Raw genomic sequence first — 14982 nt, forward strand, 5'->3', positions numbered from 1 at the left:
ACCTTGCTGACACATGGCGCTGCTGCCTTTAAATGTAGCCGTCTCATGGGTGAGTGGCTGTATCTCCTCCATTCTTCTGATGATGCTGTGCTCCTCCGTTTTGTTTAATGGTAATCCTCACTCGGGGATGTGTTTTCCATTGAATTTTAGAGAGTGGGAGGGAGGGGGAGTGACAGAGAGAAACATCGATGTGAGAGAGACACATCCATTGGTTGCGAGCCTGCAACCAAGGTACACCCCCTTGAATGAATTAAACCCAGAACCCTTCAGTCCCAGGGCCAGATGTCTAACCACTGAACAACCAGCTAAAGCTGTTGTGCTCATTTTCATCTGCCCATTAACTGTTTAGATATCCTCTCATTTGAAGTGTCTGTTCTTTTCCTATTTTTTTTTTAAAAAATGATTGTTGGTTGCCGGGGCTGACTGTCAGACCCTGAACGATGGATGAGTGCTTACTCTGATATAGGTTTCTGAGAAAAAGAAGATAAGGGGCTAGTTGGCATAAGGAGCTTAAAAAGCCTCATTTGCCTGCCTCCTTAAGTTTTTATTGTAACAACAGCTTGAACTAAAATTAACCTCTCGATACAATCAGCAGGGTAAGCATCCTTGAGAAAGCACATGCGTCCTTTAAGCAACGACAGGTCTAAGGACAGGTCTAAGTAAATACTCGGGGGCTCAGACTTGTTTGGAAAAGTCAAGGCAGGGGCAGGCGCCTTCAGCCAACTCCTGTCCCATGCTTCCCCACATCCCCTGCCCCCACCCCCTTTTTGTTTTGCTGGCTGTAGTAGTCAGAGGGAGGCAGCAAACTTTCTGCTTTGGAAGGTCTGGGTCTTCAAAGCGTGTTTACTGTTCCAGTTCTGATTTTGTGGACTCTAAGAAAAACAAAGAGAATTACAATGGCAGTAATGGTTAGTCTAATTAAGAAGATAGGGTGCTTACAAGCATTAAATCTTGCCTTCTAGCAAGGTGTAGGGGACAAGATTATAAAGGAGGAGGGGTTAGGGGGAGGAATATAGCTATGTGCAGGCCTGGGGTCTGTAGACTTCAGCTATTGTCAGGTGATGAGATGATGTTGACGAGATGATGTTGATTCCTGGTGGGCAGGTCTCGCCATGCTTATCGGTTCTACTTGCTGTATTCACAGCTGAGTCACCTCCCTAATTACTTTGCACAGGGCTTGAAAAGAAAACTTTAAGAAAAACTTAACCTCCTATTCACATATGAGAAACTTAACCCCTTATTTACATAAGTATATGTGTTCTAAGATTTAAAATAATATGATTATTTTTCAGATTAATTTAGGTACTCTATCAGATTTATTATTCAGTATACTTATCGTTCCTTTTAAGATTTCTCTTTATAAACCTTATATGACCTTTTTAAACATTCTTACAACTTTTATAATTATTCTTAAGTATCCCTACTCTAATTTCCTTTCTTTTTTCTTGTTATTTCTTTTTTATATATTTTATTGATTTTTTACAGAGAGGAAGGGAGAGGGATAGAGAGTTAGAAACATCAATAACAGAGAAACATCGATCAGCTGCCTCCTGCACACCCACCACTGGGGATGTGCCTGCAACCAAGGTACATGCCCTTGGACTGGAATTAGACCTGAGACCTTTCAGTCCGAAGACCAAAGCTCTATCCACTGAGCCAAACCAGTCAGGGCTAATTTCCTTTCTTTCTGTTATATTCCTTTGTTTATATCCCTTCTCACAATTTTTACTTTCTCAATTCTAGTTCTTCTTTACTTGTACAGACCCTCTGTAACTTATACATACCTTGTACAACTTATACATGCCTTCTGTAACTTATACACACCCTTTCAGTTTGTCTACTTTCTTTTAGGAGGGGTAGGGGCACTTCCCATGTGAATATGTTGCATTTCCTCATGAAAATTTTTCATGAAGCTCAGTTTTTAAGATTCAGCTTCTGCACAGAGTTTGACCAGAGGTTCTGAGGTCAGAAAGAGCTGGCTTTGAAGCCCAGCTCTGCCACTCACTTTCTGGGGGATCTCAAGAAACATCATCATTTTCGGCTTCATTTAGTTCCCTCTCCCATAAAATGGAGTCATGGCAGCTTTTACCTAGGAGGAAGTGCTGCAGGAACTCGGGACCACCCCAAGGGCAGCCCTCAATGCGTATTTGTGTGGAAAGTTGTTAACCTCAAGATTCAGAAGAAACATTAATAGCCACATACTTTGGGGTCAAATGCAGGCTCTGTTAGTCACTTGCTATGTGCACTTGAGCAACTCACTGAACCTGTTTACTTATCTATAAAGTGCCTGCTTTGAATGTTTAGGGTATGATAACATCTGATTAGACGGCTCAGTTCGCAGGAACTGTTAACCGGAGTTGGGAATCGCCCTGAGGTACACATGGAGAGATCTGCAGCATGAGAAAAAGGGGATCATCATTAGAGAGATCCCCATGAGAAAACTGCATTCCAGACAAAAGAAAGGTCTTGCACAAGGTCACACTCTGGTTTTTCCTTTATTTCTATACCTTCTATTACACGAAAACTACAAATTGCTTCTAATGAGTTCTGATTAAAGGTTAGTTCTACACAGGTTCCTTTATTCCTAGCTTTAGAGTAGTTGGAGTGGTGAGATGTATGTCTCAGAGACTATTTCTCCTTTAGTTGGCCTGTCATCCTTGCTTTGCTCATGTCTGTCTAACTGCCTACTATATCCCCCTCAAGGATCTTGGCTCTGAATTCTCTTAGGGAAAGGGGACACCGAATTCTTTCTGTAGCTGCTTTGTGCTGAGGAGGGTTGAAGGTTTCTCTCAGAGCCAAGAGATCCTTGCTCTCTGTCAGAGGGACGATGAGGCCTGGGCACAGGAGATGGCACAATGGTCCGGAGAGGTGATATTCCCTGGGTGTAAGTAGGGTTTGTAATCTGGTGGAGATAAGCTGTGTTATAAAATTTAGTATTATTGGGCAAAAGTTAGAACAGTTTCTAATAATTTCCTGTTGAAACTATTTTTCTCCCTAAAATTACCCTCATTTTTATTGAAGATAAATTTACTTACTGCATTAAGTCTAGTTATAATTTGGTCTGATTGTTTGCATAAATATAACAAGAATAACCATTGATCACATCGGCCAGTTCTTTCTTTTTTTAAAAAGTATGCTTTGCTGGAATCTCATGAGAAAGTTTATTCCCAGGGAGAAGAAAACAAGTCACACAGTTGCCATCAGGCTTTGCCTGCAATACCTTTGGAATTGGGGTGCAGTTCTTTTTTTTTTCTTTTTTAAAATATATTTTATTGATTTTTTACAGAGAGGAAAGGAGAGGGATAGAGAGTTAGAAACATCCATGAGAGAGAAACATCGACCAGCTGCCTCCTGCACACCCCCCACTGGGGATGTTCACGCAACCTAGGTACATGCCCTTGACCGGAATCAAACCTGGGACCTTTCAGTCCACAGGCCAATGCTCTATCCACTCAGCCAAACTGGTTAGGGCTGGGGTGCATTTCTTAAGTTGAGCTCTTTGTAGGTGTCTCGAGGTTTCTTGCATGCCATCTCTCAGGAAAGCAACCTTCGTTCCTTACCTGGAAAGACTGCCATGAACCATGTGACCAAGCAAGGTACCAGGCTATTTATCCAAGGAGCTTATGGGCCTCAAAGTCAGTCTTCATTCCTTAGAGCTTTCTGGTGACATCCAGAGTCCTGGCATATCTCTCAGACATGATATTCCAGTAAAGTTTTGCTTAATAAAACTATAATTGGAAACTGACTTATGTCCTGAAGAAATCAGATACTTGTTGGATTCATGCAAACAAACACATTGCTATGAGAACAATAATCATTAAAACTAGAATTATTTTTAGTTTAGTTAGTCCTATAATTAAATTCTTTTTCTTCTGATTGTTCTTGCTATTATTTCTATAAATCCAGATACTTTGTAGAGTAATATAAATGACATGGAATCTTGTCCTTTTCATAAAACACAATATTGCACAATATTATAACTTATAAAAATTGGTTATAAATGAAATCATATTAGAATCTATTTCATATGCATATAGAAATAGAATATAATTATTATTTCCTCATTTGACAGAGCTTCCCATATACCTTAAGTATAAAATTTCTTTCATAAGGAGAGAAAGCAAATCTTAAATTTCAAACCCTGGAAAGGTAGTCAAATACATTAAACTAAAAGATTATGTATTATTATTAATATCATTATTAAACAGTATTAAGTAATCTATCCATTTAAAGCAGTGGTTCTCAACCTTCCTAATGCTGTGACCCTTTAATACAGTTCCTCATGTTGTGGTGACCCCCCACCATAAAATTATTTTTGTTGCTAATACATAACTGTAATTTTGCTACTGATATGAATCGTAATGTAAATATCTGATATGCAGGATGTATTTTCATTGTTACAAATTGAACATAATTAAAGCATAGTGATTAACCACAAAAACAATATGTAATTATATGTTGTGAAATACTTATTTCTAATTACAAATAAATGAAATTTTGTCTTGAAGCATGGTGTAGCATGGATAACAGTCTTATAACAACAGTAAACTACATTGCTACATTTTGCGACAGTATGCATAAAAAGCCAAGCTCAGTGTGAAGGTTGAGATTGCTTCTTTCTCACCAGATCAGAAATTCTCGGGGCAGTCTTTGCAAGAGCAAAATGAAAATCATCTTCCACAACAAGTCTACTTCTGTATTTAGACTTGATAACCAACAAGCTGGAAAACCCTGTTTCACAAAGATATGTTGCTGGAAATGGAAGAAGAAGGCACAACACAGTCTCAGACAGAACAGGATATGACTGCAAACACTTGATCCAGAATTTTGTAGCTGGCATTGTAGAGAAATCAGTTCTCGCTGCATCATTGTTAATAAATTCAATGAACTCCTCTTGTGCTGTCTCAGGAACATCTTCAACTTTGACAGTGAATGGGCTTCTGGAAAGTGCAAATGGGGTGTCAGGTAGATTTGGAAAGTACGATGAAATTTCATCTGCAAGCATGTGCAAGTGTTCTTTCACAGAAATTATTATTGTAATCCTTTTGTCTGGTTCAATGTCATGTTCCTCAAAGAAAGCAGATAAGGTAGGCAACATGTAAATTTTATTTTCATCCAATTATTTTTGCCAAAGCTGAAGTTTCATTTGGAATGGTCGGATCTTTTAGACAAATCAAGACATGTTGCCTTTGGTCCTTGCAGTGATAAATTTAACTCATTCAAGATGGCAAAGATGTCAACCAAGCAAGCTATTTTCTGTGGTTCACTTTTATTGCCGAAAAGTGCTTCGAACTGCAGTCGTGCTTTCTCCTTGAGAAAGCACATGCATCCTTTAAGCAAGGACAGGTCTAAGTAAACACTCAGAGGCTCAGACTTGTTTGGAAAAGTCAAGGCAGGGGCAGGCGCCTTCATCCAACTCCTGTCCCATGCTTCCCCCCAGTTGGTCTTTTTCTTATTGGTTCTATGCTCTGGATGTGGTATTTTCTTGTCCCTAGCTTCTATCTCCTCCTTTTTATAATACAGTTTGTGTCTTGCCTGTTCACACTCTTCATGCTGATTTGTTTTGATGAACAGAAGGTCTTAATTTTAATAAAGTTCAATTTATCAATTATTCATTAGTTTTTTGATGGTTAGTGCATTTTTGTCCTTTACGGAATTTTTTGTTGAATCCCAAATCCAAGTGTTTTTCTGGGAGATTCCTGGTCTCACCATTCACATTGGTCCTATATTCCATTTAAACTTCATTTTTGTATTTGGTGTGAGGTAGTCATTTTCCCACATGGATATTTCACCCCATACAATTCAGAACCCACATTTGGGCTCTCTGTCTTGTGCCATTGATTATTTGTCTGTCGTTAAAGCAATATCATATTATTTTATTACTATTATCTTACACATAATCATTATTCTCTGAAAGAAATTTGTTTTGGTTATTCTAGGTCCTTTGGCAACATTCAGCAAGGAAATTTGTAGCAAAAATAAAGAAAACCTGTTGGGTGTTTGAGTTTGATTGCAATGAATCTCTATGTCTACTAGGGAGAATTTACGCCTTAAGAATATTGAGAAATCCAATCCAGGACCATGGAAGAGGTCTGAATTTATTTCTATATTCTTTAATATATTTCAGCAATGCTTGGAAGTTGACAGTGTGATGATCTTGCACACTTGTATGAGATTTACTCCTGGTATTTGGTCTTTCTGACTCTTTATTATCAAATTGGATCCGGTTCATCTCCACTTCTTCTTGGATACAGCTGCTGCTGATGTCAATAAACAGAGAGCATTTGCTCTAGCAGGGCCCTTGGCTGGGCGCAGAATGCATTGCTGCCAACCAGGCAAACAGTTTAGTTTAGGGCAGAGGACAGACATGAAAGGGGTAAGTATTGAACTCTTTTTTAAAGTGCATGAAAGAGATCCAAAGAGAGTTGGTATCAAGAGACTTGACATAACCTCAGGAGTGAGTGAGTGAGTGCCCTGAGGAAGTGCTTTTTGGACTGACACCTGGCAGATGAGGTGAACTATGGTGATCCATAGTTCATGGCATAAATGATGTGTGTGTGTGTGTGTGTGTGTGTGTGTGTGTGTGTGTGTGTGTTATAAATGTCCTTTTGAAAAGGGAAAAGGGAGGCTGTAGTTCTAGTTGTGGGGCATCTGTGATGATGCCAATGAACTTAAAATATTTAGTAAGTACCCAATCACCTCATACAATTCAGGACCCACACTTGGTTGTCTGAAGTTCCTGCTCCAGGCTGCTTTGAGCACACTGATTGTAAGCAGGCAGGAGTCTTTGTGCAGGCCTGATTTATGGGATATGAAATGTGCATCAGTTGGTAATTCCTGATAAAAGTGTTTCAAATTCCTCTTCACATTCAACCCAAATCCAGACCCAGTTACAAACCACAGCTCCACTTTGATGAGTTCTTCCCTCAGCGTTGGGGCATGTGGTGCCTCTCTTGCCCCTCTAGACTCCTAAGCCTGAGTCCACTACCTCACCCTGCCACACCTCAGGGTGGAAGGGGACTGAGGCAAGTAATGAAAAGTTTTCCTTCTGATTTCCAGATTTAAGTCTGAAGGTTTTTAGTATTTGGAGACTGATTTTTCAACATTGTTAATGAATCCTTCTTACTACATAAGTGAAAAGTATAAAATTCTCGTGTTCACATGTGCTTTTGGTCATTTGGACTAAATCTGATTAAAATCTTCATATGTTCCTGCATTTACTATGAACCTGTACTTCATTTTCCAGGAGAGAAATCAGGCTTCAGAGGAAGAATTTGTGTGATCACAGGTGGGTGATTGCAGGTGTGGGCAGGTCGAATGGCTCAGACACGTGGGTCCTACCACATCAGGGCCCAGCGGGGAGTCTGATGCAAGGAACATGCTGGAAAATAGCAAGTTGAACAAGTAGCAGCTGCCAGTTCCTGTGGCTGTGCTGGATCTAAAAACAATCCAAGCTCAAGGGGAGAACTTGCTTCCACAGGCTTTCTAGTCCCGAGTGGACACTTTTGTCACTGGACAGGGACCAGCCCTGGAGTGGATAAACCTAGGGTCCACCAGTAATGTGTGGGTTCTTGATTGCATGCAGAAAAGATTTCACAATACAAGGTAATCGTGAGACTGTTTACTAAAGTTGTGGATAGTGAAACAAAGTAAGGACATAGGATAGATGAAGCAACAGGAGAGCCAAGGCCGGCTGCTTGGGTTCACTAGAAACGTTCTCAGGAAGAAGTTGGCCAAGGTGTGACTGCTTGGGTTCACTGGAAACATTATCAGGAAGAAGTGGGACAAAGTGGGGCTGGTTGGGTTCACTGGACACGTTCTCAGGAAGAAGTGGACCTAGGTGGGGCAGCTTGCGTTCACTAGAAAAGTTATCAGGAAGAAGTGGGCCAAGGTCAGGCTGCCTTTAGTTCACTAGAAAATCAGAGAAAGGTGGGGCTGGAGACAGGTTTACAGGGGTCATTTATAGTTTTGGTGATGCACACTCTGAGGGAAGGAGAGAGGAGGGGGTAAGGCATGGGCGTGCTCCCAGGAAGGAGAGGGCTCATGCTGGGTCCTTTGTTTTGAGGGTTATTAAAGGCTGGGAGTTTAGGGGAGGTCTTAGGGGAGATCTCAATAGAATATTCTTGAGTTTTCCATGTGTTTCCTTTCAGGGTCATGGTCTCTACTGATTGGTTGGCACAAGTCATCGCAGCTGGTCCTTGTGCGGCACTCTGGGTTTTGCTGCTTTTTCTGAGCCTGGAGCTCAAATACAGCAGAGGCCTAGATATCATCTCTAGGGAGGCGACCTTCTGTAAGTGGCTTGTAAATTGCTCGGCTAGTTTGTTCAGCTGTTTGCCTCAGTTTCCCCATGCCACTTGATAAAAATTTTTCCTAGCTTCTTACTATTCTGTCTCATTCTGACAAATGTTTCTTCCCCCAACTTAGATCAACAACACATCCCAACAAATAAAGATAATTTTTCATCAAAGGTCTCTCCATTACTAATGACTTAGACCTACCTGCCAGGAGGATTTTCTCAAGTAATAAAAGAAAATATTCCTACCTGGACTGCTTCTCCTGTGGGACTTTCCTGCTTCTGACCATGTTGGGGGATGGGAAGGGCCTGGCCCAGGAGTCAGGAGTCTGTTCAGTAATGAATTTGTCTATGATTTGGCTGCGCCTCATTGCAGAACTCACTGTCTTTCTTTATTGAAGAGTAATTTTCCTTCTTTCCTTCCTTTTTCCTTATCTCCTTTCCTTCCCTTCTTTTCCTTTAATTATTTATTATGGGAAATTTGTATTTCAAACATAACCAAATGTAGACAATAGTACAGTAAGCCCTCATGTATTCATCAGCTTTAACAGCTATCTTCATGTAACCCTTCTTTGCCAGAGACCAATTCCAGCATGACAGCAGGGCTGAATCTGGGAGTGGCTGATGGCATTTCCCCAAACTTGAAAAGGGATAATTGGTTGGCTGCCAGACAGTTAAAGGACATCTTAATCTACTTGTTATTGCCTCCTACTGGCCCAACACCTGAACAGCGGTAGGCTAATTCCCCCATTCTGACAATGCTTGTGCATACCCTTTGAAGTGTATATCTTTGCCTCCCCTCAGGACAAATTGTGTTAATAAAAAACATGGGGTCCTGGGATGAGAAGACCTTTGACCTTAGATGTTAAGACCTTAGAACTTAGAACTTAGCTCTTTTAGCTAAGCTCCTCTGACCCCCACATGCCTTTCAAAATTATGTTTTGTCTCTGGACTCTTTATTAATCTATGCATAGCCTTCTCCAGATTCCCGAACCCCTCTAGATGCTGGGACAAGAACCCCAACACATCTTGTTTACCCATACCTGTACTCACCTCACCCCTGGCTTCTTTTTTTTTTAAAATCCTCACCCAAGGATATGTGTATTGATTCTTTAGAGAGAGGGGAAAGACGAGAGAGAGAGAGAGAGAGAGAGAGAGAGAGAGAGAGAGAGAGAGAGAGAGATGGGTTGCTTCCTATATGCGCCCAGACTGGTGATCAAATCCAAAACCCAGGTATATATTCAGACTGGGAATCAAACCAACCTGCAACTTTATTTTTCAGTGTACAGGACAATGCTTTGACCAACTGAGCCACTGGGCTAGAGCACCCCTGGCTTCTTTTGAAGCAAATCCCTAAACATCAGTAAATTTATCTGTAAATATATCAGAATTACTTAACTTACCTATTGCTGTTGTCTAGTTGCTAGAAACAGTAATGAGTCTGTGAGATTATAATTTTGTGGGTTGACAATTTGGGCTGGGATCAGCTGAACAGTTCTTCTGTAGGTTTTGTCTGCTCTCTCATGTGGGTACAGTAAGCTGGTGACTTCTTTAGGGTTGGACAGTCCCTGATGGCCTCACTCACATGTCTGACAGTTGACCAAAAAGCCTTAGTTCTCCACCTGGCCTCTCCAGCAGGCACACTTGGGCTTGCTCCCATGGTGGCAGTATTCCATGAGTTCCCTGTGGCAAGAGAGGCCCAATTGGGAATCTTTTAATTAAAATTTTTTTAACTTTACTTTTATTGTTGACATCTGTTGACACAGATGTCCCCATACCCCCCACCCCCTTTACATACCTGAACCCAGCCCCTGGCCTCTGTTACCTCTCACCATCACCACACTGTTGTCTGTGTCTATGGGTTATGCATCTAAGTTCTTTGGCCAATCCCTTCACCTTCTTTCATCTACTCCTTCTGGCAAGTGTTAGTCTGTTCCATGTATCCATGCCTCTGTTTCTATTTTGTTCATCAATTTATTTTGTTCATTACATTCCACTTGGAAATATTAATGTTGAAAAACATTCTGATTTAACTTGTGTTTTACTGTTTTATTTAACTTTTTTAAATGACTCTAAAATGTGTCATTAATTGGGTATGTTATAATTTATTGAATAGGTCATCATGATTAAAACATTTTTAGTCAAGTGTTATTATTATAAATAATTTTTCGTCTTAAATGTCCAATCTTGATTGATGTATGTTGCAAGTTGACCAAGAGGGTGAAACACAAAGGCTAAAACACTGTTGGCATTAGCAGAGCCAAGGGACCTACTGTGGAAAGGAAATGGCACAAAGACTTTCTCTCTATCTCCAGGGCTGCTGAGGATCAATTTCTATGATTTCTCAGGACCTCTGGAAGGGAGTCCTTATCTCCAGCATCACCAATACTTTGCCATTGTTCAAGTCAGAAAAATGTATACCTTTTGGGTGGGTTCTGCTCTGAGAGGTAAATAATTGGTGAGAGGCACGTGGGCTGGATTATAGACCCACTCACCCATCATTCCATCACCCTTATTCATGAATTTTTCCTGTTAATCCTTCCTGACCCACAACTTCCTCACTGAGTTTCTATTGCATCACAATACATCCTTTTCAAGGACATAGTTGTGGTTGATTGTATTTATGATACCCGACACCTTCTCACCTGCTGGCAATCTTTCTAGAAGAGACTTAGAAACTGAAAGGAAGCCAGAGGGCGGGGCTTCCAGAAATCATTTATAACCTCCACTTGCAGAGATCACACACACAACCAGACACGATTTGGAAGAGCTTCCCAGCAGAAGGCACAACAATGGCAACGATACCGGTGAGATGAAAAGGCATAGCCTTCAATGATCCCAGGTCCAGTAAGGGAAGGAGGAAAGAGTCTGAGATTTTCTGAGATAAAAACATTGGGAATGTTTTACTGGGGGTTGTGAACATATGGAAGAGAGAGGATGGGCCAGTGTAGCTACTGTCAGCATTTGGTGGTATCTGACTGAGGGTGAACTCTATTGAGACACTGACTTTGTGTGGGAAATGACAGCTGACTGGGGTGAGGGAGTGTGTGCATGGGTGCAAGGGGTGAGACTGCACATTTGTCTTCATGCCTCTGAGTATGTGTGTGTGAGTGCAGCTGAGGCAGTGGTTGAACAGCTGTGCATGTCATCATGAGTAGTAGTGTCTTTGTGTAGCTGTGTGTGAATGATGACCTGTGACTGCATGTTGAACTATAAATATGTGTGTAGCTGTGTCTGCTTCTGAGGGTTCTCCCGTACATGGTAGTGACTGTTTAAGTAGCTGTGGTTCTTTCCATGTGTATCACTGTGGCTCCTGGTGGGCAGAGCTGGTGGTCTTGGGGAGAGTGGGTTCCTCAGGACTCCTCTCTGAGCGTTAATGAGAGCAGAATGAGCCGGTCCTCAGATACCTCTTGTCAAGAAGCCTGGGGGAAGGTGAACTCAGACTGTGGGGCACAGGAGCTCCTGTCTGAATCAGCACACAGTGACACCTGCTCCTGCCTCAGGTCTCTCCCCCAGCCAGTCCTTCCCTTTGTCCTATCAAAAAACGGTAAGCAAATCCTGGCTCTCTGGGGAAGGTGGTCTGGAGAATTGCTTTCAGAGAATGAATCACCTGAAGATGGAAGGAACAAAACCAGCCTCAGTCCAGACAAAGCTTACAGACGATATCAGGGAACAACCAGTAGATTCTATCTAATTCCTTTCCTGACTCCCACCTTGTGTGCAGGTACTGACTGTCCTCAGCAACTTGTACACATTCCTGAAAGGACACCATTGCCCCTTGGAAATTCTGATGCATATACATGCCACACACAGGATTCTCCTTTGCCATTATTTCCCTCTCCCTTTAAACAACTATCTTATATTGCAGTGGATTTTTAAATGTTATACTTTTACATTCTAAAGCCTTATCTTCACAGTTTCAGATAAAAACCGATGGGAGGGTGGTATCCCAGAAAGGCCCTCCCCTTCCGCTAAGTCACCCCTGTATAGACCCTACACCTGCCAGTGACCATGCTGAAGGTTTTACATCTATTCGTTCAGATATTCCTGAGAACATTCTATGAAATATGAATTTTATAATCCTCTTGTACTGAGAAAATGGAGGCAGGGAGCATTCAAGTAATGGAACTCAGTTCTCATTGGTCATAAGAGGCAGAATCAGCATTAGAATCCAGGCCACCTGGCTTTGCACTCTTCCTGTTAACTTCAACCTTCTCATTTCTTCAAAGATACAGGGACCTGCCTGTGGTGAGGTGGGAAGAAGAGGGTCCTCAGAGTATGTCCTTTGATGTATAACCTGCTTTGCCACTGGGAACTGTTACAGGATGGGAGAGCACACCTGGCCTTGCCCCTCTCAACCACTCTCATCTCCCATGGCAGGTCCCATATAAAAAAACTGTATTCTTGCCTGTTGGTACTTCAGTGAAAATCCAAGGGACACCTTCCAAGTCATTCAGGTGAGTATTTATAGCCCATGGGGAGGAGAAATGAGAGTATTAGAGGTTTGGGGATCACTTCATTCATGACTGAGGTTAAAGTAATTAGCATAATGGTAGCACAATGCAGCTGCAGTTCCTGGAGACCCATATGGTGCCAGGCATTAAACCTACAGGTGCATGACTGTGGGCAAGTGGTGAAGTCTGGGGGCTGGGGTCACTCAGGCATTGGACTGAGATTTATTATCAAGAAACCCAGTATTTCCAGGGCATGAAAATTAGCCCCAGGCCAGTGACTGCTGCTCAGTGTGAGTCCTGGGCTAAGAGATGAGGCACCTCCCCAGCCTGGGCCGGACAAGCTGAAGCAGCCCCTCAGGGACACATACTGCAGTGTCACCCAGGAAGGCCTTCCTTCCCCCAGGAGGAGTTGGGAGGGTGTGTATGATTGTGTGTTGAATGTGGGCCCCCATGAGGAAGGGTCCTACTCAACATGCTGTATGGTTTGCCTTCAGCATGTGCCCAGAACTGCAGGTGGATTTCCACACTGGAACTCAAGAGGACTCAGATGTCGCCTTCCATTTCCGCGTCTACTTTGGCAAGCGTGTGGTGATGAACATCCGTCAGGGTGGGAAGTGGGGTCAAGAAGTGCAATCCTCTGTTATGCCCTTTGAGAATGGCCAACACTTTGAACTGGGCATCTTGGTGCTGTCCAAGGAGTACCAGGTGAGTGTGCCCAGGAGCATCCCGTACATGGGCTCTCAGGGCTCTCACAGGAGCACACAGCTCTCCCTGGCCTGGCCCCCAGAGTCACTTGTGGTTCATCTCCTGCCCCTCTCATCACAGAGCACCCTCTGCTTGCACTGCCATGCTCAGGTCCTTTTCCAAATCTAAGCAGGTCAAGATCAGCCCACATGCCTTATTCTCCAGGGTGGAGAAGTTCCTGTCTTCACTCACAGCCTCATTTCTACCTATGCTGTCATTCCTTCAGTTTTCATGTAGGTGATTGTTAAAATATGCATATAAATAATTATAATCAGTCTAAAATTAAGTCTTTCCTACATTCCCAAACCCAGTCCCAATCTCCAGAGCAACACTTACTAATTCCTTTATGCTCCTTCCAGTGATACTATGTGCTTGTTCAAGTCTATCTATGTATCTATCTATCTATTATTTATCTCTATCTGCTTTTATTTTTAAACAAATGATGTTTTAAGTTTTTCTAGAAATCACACATTGATGACTAGATTTTATTTGTTGTCAAAGAATGTCTGTTAGAGAAACTAACATCATTCTATTTGTGATGATCCAATATTAACTAATTTTTGCATAATATTTCAATAGAAGCATTTACAGAATAATTTAACTTGACCCTTATTCATGCACATTTAGGTGGTTTCCATATTTTGCTCTAATGAATTGTGCTTCATTCTATATCAAATTTTTGTCATTATCAACTTCCCTATTCTTATAAGGAAGGATAATTTCAGAGGAATTTTATAACTGGTTCAAAAAGTGTGTGCATTTTAAATTTGAAAAGTTAAGACCTAAAAAGTCCACTTTTTCTCCATAGCCACATCCACAGAGTGTATGTCTAAACCTTCTATCATTGGAGAAGAAAAAAGATTTAATGTCTTATGATTGAAGTGAGGCATTGTTCCATTTGCTTATAAGCTGAATAAAAATATTCTCATTTTAATCATATGTACTATTCCTCCTCTTTAGGAATATTCAAGTTTTGCCTCAGTAGTTAGAGTGTTAGCCTGCACACTGGAGGGTATCAGATTCAATTCTCAGTCAAGCACATGTATTTGGGTTGCAGGTTCAATCCCTGGCCCCATTGGGGTGCAAGATAAGGCAACCAATTTAGTCTCACATCTCTCTCTCTCTCTCTCTCTCTCTCTCTCTCTCTCTCTCTCTCTCCACCCATCAGGAGTAAATGGCAGTAAAGTTTAGCAGAGCTAAAATGAATGCACTCAATAAACACTATATGACCAATTAGCCTAGAATAATTGGTCTGCAAGACCCAGACTCCCAATTCATGAAACAGTTCCTGTCCCGAGGGAAGCCCAGGCAAACATAGACAGTGCAACATAGAATGCTAACACCTTTGTGGAAGAATGATAGAAACACAGAAAATAGGGTGAATAACTGTCTGAAATCGTCACAAAACGTAGGCTATAGAAATAAGCATGTCTGTTGGGTTTTAGAGTGTGACTAGGTGTTTCTTGTGGATGGTGTGTGTATAGGGTAGGA

At 41.7% G+C, this 14982-nt stretch overlaps 1 protein-coding gene across 1 annotated transcript; it reads left to right on the plus strand.

The window, feature by feature from the left end:
* Positions 1-11054: 11054 nt before the first annotated feature.
* On the plus strand, positions 11055-13866 carry LOC102439519 (galectin-10-like). Its single transcript, XM_023748067.1, has 3 exons — positions 11055-11100; positions 12674-12750; positions 13242-13866. The coding sequence occupies exons 1-3, from the start codon at positions 11086-11088 to the stop codon at positions 13618-13620; spliced, it is 471 nt and encodes a 156-aa protein (XP_023603835.1). The 5' UTR covers positions 11055-11085; the 3' UTR covers positions 13621-13866.
* The last annotated feature ends 1116 nt before the right edge of the window (positions 13867-14982 follow it).

Source organism: Myotis lucifugus, unplaced genomic scaffold (assembly GCF_000147115.1).
Source record: "Myotis lucifugus unplaced genomic scaffold, Myoluc2.0 scaffold_1113, whole genome shotgun sequence".
NCBI classification, from domain to species: domain Eukaryota; kingdom Metazoa; phylum Chordata; class Mammalia; order Chiroptera; family Vespertilionidae; genus Myotis; species Myotis lucifugus.

Bases quoted from the DNA above. Each gene is read 5' to 3' on its own strand.
- LOC102439519 (XM_023748067.1), top strand. The intron at 12,751-13,241 runs GTGAGTATTTAT...GTTTGCCTTCAG, and splicing joins ACACCTTCCAAGTCATTCAG to CATGTGCCCAGAACTGCAGG.